At 40.4% G+C, this 7076-nt stretch overlaps 2 protein-coding genes across 2 annotated transcripts; one reads left to right on the top strand and one right to left on the bottom strand.

Annotated features, from left to right (window-relative positions):
• On the top strand, nucleotides 668-3829 carry LOC109234861. Its single transcript, XM_019400907.1, has 2 exons — nucleotides 668-3430; nucleotides 3539-3829. The coding sequence occupies exons 1-2, from the start codon at nucleotides 668-670 to the stop codon at nucleotides 3827-3829; spliced, it is 3054 nt and encodes a 1017-aa protein (XP_019256452.1).
• LOC109234860 (putative F-box protein At5g62060) lies at nucleotides 5564-6202 on the bottom strand. Its single transcript, XM_019400906.1, has one exon. It carries the CDS (start codon nucleotides 6200-6202, stop codon nucleotides 5564-5566), a length of 639 nt encoding a protein of 212 aa, XP_019256451.1.

Below are 7076 nucleotides of genomic sequence, written 5' to 3'. Positions count from 1 at the left end.
TGAAGCATGGTTTCCCTTTGGTATCACTGTTATTACTATTTGATTTCACACTTTAAACATCTCTCCTTTTCTAAAGAACTCCCTTACTGCCTCTATAACATCTTTACCCACTATCTCCCAACTATCCTTGTAAAATTTGCTTCCATATCCATCTGGCCCTGATGATTTATCTCCATTTATTGCCCATACAGCTTTCTTTACCTCTTTCTCTGTAAACTACTCCTCTAACATCTTCCTTTGTGATGCAGTTACTACTGGTCCTTGTTGAATCAAGCTAATGTTAACATGCTCCCTTTCCATATTGGTTGTTATAACTAACTGGAAGAGGAAGGGCATCGACATTCAGCAAAGTAAACATTCTTCTCTCTCTTCGACTCCTCTCTTCTCTCCCTTACTCTCTTCTTCTTCTCCTTTTTCCTTACTGATCTTCTTTTCTTCTTCTCTTCAGGTAACACAGCTATGGAGACTCGTTAGCTTTAGTTCTTCCTTCCAGTTGTAATAGATAGTTTTTTTTAATTCAATATACTAGAAAATTGTCCCAAAAACACTCTATTTCCATTTCTGTATTTCGATTTCCTTAATTCGATTTAAGATCATTACAATTGGTATCAGAGCCTCGATCCTGCGACTGTGAGGAGCTGATGGTTGAAGGAACTAGATTGAAGGTATGGATGATAGACTGGTTAGACACGAAGAGGTCCTTAATGAGGTAGTAAACACTCAGGAGGCACTCAGCAACACTCAAACTGACATACAAGGCACACTAGAGCTGATACTCGAACGACTGACTAATCTGGAGAGGGTTCCAGCAAGAGCACAAGGAGAGAGACCTCAAGGTGATGGATTATTGCCCATGCCAGGCCCAAAGGTAAGGCACCATCGACCTCCAGCAGTACAAGCTCCTGCGCCGAAATGGGAGCTACCTTATTTTGAAGGCCATGAACCTAAAGGATGGATCCGAAAATGTGAGAGGTACTTTAACTTGTATAAGACTCTAGAGAATTTGAAGGTGGAAGCAGCTGCCCTCTACTTAAATGGCTTGGCAGACATCTGGTATGATTCCTTAATCCTTAGTAAAGGGGAAATAAGTTGGGCTGAATTTAAGGAGGAATTATTGATCCGATTTGGAGAAGAATTAATGGGAGACATAGTAGAGGAATTCAATAAGTTGAACCAGACGGGAACAGTAGACGAATTCCTAGGTAAATTTGAATATTTGAAAGCCCAAATGCCGATCAGGAACCCTAACTTAGATGAGTCACACTTCATATCTAGATTTATTGGAGCCTTGAAGGAGGAGATTAGGTTTGGGGTGAAACTCTTCAAACCTACAACTCTAAGGTTTGCAGTGGAACAGGCTAGGTTACAGGAGAAGGCTATCGAGGCTGCTCTTAAGCGTACAAAGGTAGTGGCTAAATCATTTCAGAATACTGGCAGCTCTAACAACAATAAGACACCTGTTACAACTACAGTCAAGCCAACTTCATTTAGGCTCAGCCCTGAGGTTTATGAGTACAGGAAAATTATTCATTTGTGTTATAAATGTGGTGAGAAATATGCTCCAGGCCACCAATGCAAGAGGAAGCAATTGAATAGTATGACGGGAACAACAGAAGTTCCTATTGAGATTGGTGAAATAGAAGAAGAGCAAGACTCTACAGGACTGATCATTGAAGGGGAAATGGAACAGGAAGTTATAGAGGCAGTGTGTTTAAATGCTCTATCAGGGGATAACAAAGGAGTTAATACTATATTGGTACGAGGGACTATAGGCAATAGGAAACTAACAGTATTGATTGACTCAGGGAGTACTCACAGTTTCATTGATGCCTCCACAGTCAAGGAATCGGGATACCAAGCTCAACCCTGCCCACCAGTGAGGGTAATAGTTGCTGATGGAAACTATGTTATATGTACTGCAATTTGCATGAGCTATCAGTGGAAGATGCAGGGCAGACCATTCCAAGAGAATCTATTAATTATTCCATTGGGAGGCTGTGATATGGTTATGGGGAATGATTGGATGAAGAAGCACAATCCAACCAAATTTGATCATGAGAAGATGTGTGTTACCATTGGTAAGAATGGTAACAAGCTGGTGTTACAAGGCATCACTGATGAAGGAAAGCTGACTATGATCTCCAGTGGAACCATGGGCAAGATGTTAAGGAAAGGTCAGGCTCTAATAGCTCACCTATTCATGATGAGTACTGTTAATACTGAAGAACAAGAGCCAGTGGGGGAGGCCATTGAAGAGGTACTACAGCAATGTTCAGATGTCTTTGCTGAGCCCAAGACCTTGCCTCCTGTCAGAACATTAGACCATAGCATACCCTTGAAACCAGGAGCAATGCCAGTCAGTTTGAGGCCCTACAGGTACAACTATTACCAGAACGAGGAATTAGAAAGGCAGGTTAAGGAGATGCTTACTAATGGCATCATACAGCATAGTCAATCACCCTACTCTTCCCCAGCCTTACTTGTCAAGAAGAAAGATGGATCATGGAGATTCTGTGTAGATTATAGAGGGCTGAATGACATCACAATTAAGGATAAATACCCCATACCCATTGTAGATGATCTATTGGATGAGTTGTGTGGATCTGTGATGTTTTCAATGGTGGATTTGAGGGCTGGCTACCACCAGACCAGAATGAAGGTGGAGGATGTGTACAAGACTGATTTCAGAACTCACATGGGCCACTATGAGTTCAGGGTGATGCCCTTTGGGCTAACAAATGCTCCAGCCACCTTCCAAGCCTTGATGAACCAGGTTTTTCAACCCTTCCTCAGGAAATTTGTGTTAGTTTTCTTTGATGACATATTGGTATACAGCCTATCTGAGAAGGAACATGTAGCTCATTTGAGTGCAGTGTTTAGCATCTTAAGGAAACATTCCTTATTTGAAAAAAGATCTAAATGTTCATTTGGTCAGTCCAAAGTTGAATATCTGGGGCATATTATAACTGTGAAAGGAGTGTCAACTGACCCTTCCAAGATCAAGGCTATGATTGACTGGCCCACCCCCAAATCTGTGAAAGCTTTAAGAGGATTCTTGGGACTGACTGGGTATTACAGGAAGTATGTTACCAACTATGGCAGCATTTGCAGGCTCTTGACTGATTTGTTGAGAAAGGATGCTTTCAAATGGAGTGAGGAGGCAGAGTTAGCATTTGAAAAATTAAAGAGGGCTATGTCTTCTACACCTGTACTAGCACTACCTGACTATAGTAAGGAGTTCATAGTGGAAACTGATGCTATCCAAATGGGCATTGGGGTTGTACTAATGCAGGAAGGTAGGCCCATAGCTTATTTTAGTAAAGTCTTAGCCCCAAGACACAGGGGCAAATCTATCTATGAAAAGGAGTATATGGCTTTGCTAAATGCAGTGGAGAAGTGGAAGCATTACCTACAATACAAGCATTTTGTGGTGAGGACTGACCACCACAGTTTAAAATATCTCCTATAGCAGAGAGTAACTACAGCCATACAACAAAAAGGGTTGACTAAACTACTTGGGATGGACTATGAGGTGCAGTACAAGAAAGGAGCTGAAAATAGGGTTGCTGATGCCCTGTCCAGACAACAGGAAGGCCTTAAAGTTTCAATGAACCAACTCCAGGGTACTTTACAAGCCATCAGTGTTTCAGTTCCTGCATGGGTGCAGGAAATAACACACAGCTATGAAGGGGATCCTAAGGCTACTGAAATCATTAGCCAACTGGCTGTGACCCAACAAGGACCTAGCATATGGCATTACAATGCTAGCATATCAGAAAGAAGGGCAAAATTTACATTGGTACCAGTGGGGAACTCAGAACTCAATTGATATCCACCTTTCATGACTCTCTTATAGGGGGACATTCAGGTCAACTGGGAACTCTAAGAAGACTGTCACAAGTATTTTATTGGCCAAGGATGAAACAGATGGTCATTGATCATGTGGCCAGCTGTGATGTGTGCCTCAGAAGCAAGGATGACCATATGGCCTACCCAGGGTTGCTGCAACCCCTACCTATCCCAAACCAAGCTTGGAGACACATTAGCATGGACTTTATAGAAGGATTGCCCAAGTCCAGAAACAAGGAAATTATTCTAGTGGTTGTGGACAGACTAACAAAGTATGCCCACTTTATAGCACTTGCCCACCCTTATACAGCTGTAACTGTAGCTGAGGTGTTTTGGGAAAAGATACATTGTCTGCATGGGATTCCAGAATCTATTGTAACAGACAGAGACAAGGTGTTCTTGAGTCACTTTTGGCAAGCTCTATTCAAACTCCTGGGAACACAACTCCACTATACCACTGCCTATCACCCCCAAAGTGATGGACAAACAGAAAGGGTCAACAGATGTCTAGAAAATTATCTAAGGTGCATGACTGCTAATAGGCCAACATAGTGGAAACAGTGGTTGCCTGCTGCAGAATGGTGGTACAACACCAATTTCCACACCAGTTTGCAATGTACTCCCTTTGAAGCTCTTTATGGATTTTCACCTCCTCAACTGTCACTAGGACCCTTATTAGAAACTAGGGTACCAGCTGCTGAAGGAACAGTGATGCATAGACAACAGATGCAACAACTCTTGAAGGAACACCTCACTAAAGCTCAGGAGAGGATGAAATATTATGCTGATAAAAGGAGGTCAGACAGGGAATTTCAAGCTGGAGACATGGTGTATTTGAAGTTGCAACCATACAGGCAGACATCCCTAGCCTTAAGGAAGAATTTAAAATTGAGCTCCTAATACTATGGCCCCTACATGGTTTTGGCAAGAATTGGCAAGGTGGCTTACAAATTAGATCTTCTACCTGAATCTAAGATCCACCCTGTATTTCATGTGTCCTTGCTCAAAAAGAAAGTAGGAGATAAGGTGGTAGTACAGACTACTCTTCCAATGACTGGAGATGATGGCAAGTTTCTAGTAAAACCAGTCGCTATTTTGCAGAGGCAGCTCATAAAGAGGGATAGTTCTGCTGTGGTGAGGGTATTAATACAGTGGTCAAATCTTCCTCCTGAAGATGCTACTTGGGAGGACTATCACTACATCAAGACGAGATTCCCAGACTTTGATTCCAATCCTTGAGACAAGGATTGTTTGAAGGGGGCGGGAATGTTATGACCTTAAGCAATGCCTTCAGCTGGGTTCGAAGTGAGTAGCAGCTAATAACGGAAATTAGGAAGGAGTAACTAAAATTCAAATGAACGGCTGAGATTAATTAGAGTTTTAATGAAGCCCAAGGGCTATGATTAAGCCACGTCAGCATTGGTTGTTATAACTAACTGGAAGAGGAACGGCATCGACATTCAGCAAAGTAAACGTTCTTCTCTCTCTTCGACTCCTCTCTTCTCTCCCTTACTCTCTTCTTCTTCTCCTTCTTCCTTACTGATTTTTTTTTCTTCTTCTCTTCAGGTAACACAGCTATGGAGACTCGTTAGCTTTAGTTCTTCCTTCCAGTTGTAATAGATAGTTTCTTTTAATTCAATGTACCAGAAAATTATCCCAAAAACGCTCTATTTCCATTTCTGTATTTCGATTTCCTTAATTCGATTTAAGATCATTACACTTTACAAGGACCAAAACTATCCCACATACTCTCGTCTTTCTTTTTAACCCTTAACCTATAGTGAAGTCGTCCATGTAGTGTAATCCCATCACAGACTGAGCAGATATCATAAGGGAATTTGACTGTCCTCCATCTTTTGTCCTTAAGACTAGTAACTATAACAAATTCACCACCATAATCTGGGGTCTGATGGCGCATAATCAACACTGCCTTATAAACATTTTTGGAGGAGTCAAAACAAAGTCCCCCGCGTATCGAATAGCCATCGTCGTTCAAGCGATCAAGCTCAAGCACTTTGGTGTAAAATTGGGTGGTAGGATTCCACAAGTAAATATGCTCGTTTCGATTAATCAGTATAAGACCATCACAAGAACCCAAAAGGCTACAACTTAGCAGGTAAATATCATCATCACTTGAAGTATAATTGAGTTCGTCTAAAGTGAGTTGTTGGTTTATGAATCGGAAGAAAAGTGTAGAGTTCCAAGAATTCCAAGCAATTGCTCCTTGTCGTCGGCGGCTTGAGATCCAAGAATTCCATGGCTTAGAAATACACTTGAATCGCAGCAGGGATTTGACAGGTAAATTTGAGAGAACAATTGTAGTGATTTCGTTAGGTAGATCTAAATCTGCCATTCGTCTATTTTGGTGTTTGAAGTGAACTCTCCTTTCTTTGGTGGAAATGCTGCATATCTAGGGTTTTCTGTTATATGTAGAGATTCTTCTTATTCTTCAAGAAAAAGAATGCTAGCTTTTAGGGAAGAAATCAGGTTATGATAAAATTTTCTTATAAGGGATGTATCCACATTTTAATAAGTATTAATTACTTTTTTTTCCTTTTAACATAAAATACACCAAAAGGTTGAAAAGGCAAAAAAGAAGATGAAATTAGTACTTCAGCGAATTTTCTTAATCTTGTCAATTATATGACCTATATTTAGAAAAATTGTGGGACGAGAAAGAGTAAACATTTTTTTCCTTTTTAAAAAGACTACTTGAACAAACCTAATTCTCTGCTTCCTTTTAATTCTACGTTTTATTTGTTCTACTTAAATATCGAAATTAATTGAGGCATTTTCCATGTCGATTTTTTCCCTTTGTCTTGTGTCCCATTGGAGTTTTAGATTAAATTTGGTATTTACATTAAATTTCAGAGAGATATCTGTTAAAAAACTTAAAAGCTCGAAAATTACTCTTTTTCTAGGCTAATTTGTTCGGGTTTTTGAGCAGGTTGTTCATCGATCAATTTGGTATGACTTTGATAGATCTTTGATTCGGTATGTTCCGTATTCATTTTCTTAAAATGTTGTATCAATACAAAACCTAATTAAATTTAGTATGATTCATTTTTTGTACAGTTCTAATTTGATTTACTCGGTTCGTCAATTTCAATTTGTTCGGATATCACCTTTAAACATTACAAGCAAATTTGTCCAGGGAGATAAAACTATAGGTGTTAAACGGGCCGGGTCAGCCCGGTTCCGGACCGGCCCAGACCGGTTAAAATCGG

The sequence above is a fragment of the Nicotiana attenuata genome, chromosome 11 (assembly GCF_001879085.1).
Source record: "Nicotiana attenuata strain UT chromosome 11, NIATTr2, whole genome shotgun sequence".
In the NCBI taxonomy this organism is placed as follows: Eukaryota; Viridiplantae; Streptophyta; class Magnoliopsida; order Solanales; family Solanaceae; genus Nicotiana; species Nicotiana attenuata.
The sequence above is the reverse complement of the archived record's forward strand: the minus strand, read 5'-3'. Positions and strand labels throughout refer to the sequence as shown.

Coding starts and splice junctions, on each gene's coding strand:
- LOC109234861 (XM_019400907.1), top strand. CDS start 668: ATGGATGATAGACTGGTTAGACACGAAGAGGTCCTTAATGAGGTAGTA. Junction 3,431..3,538: donor TACAATACAAGCATTTTGTG/GTGAGGACTGAC, acceptor TATGAGGTGCAG/TACAAGAAAGGAGCTGAAAA.
- LOC109234860 (XM_019400906.1), bottom strand. CDS start 6,202: ATGGCAGATTTAGATCTACCTAACGAAATCACTACAATTGTTCTCTCA.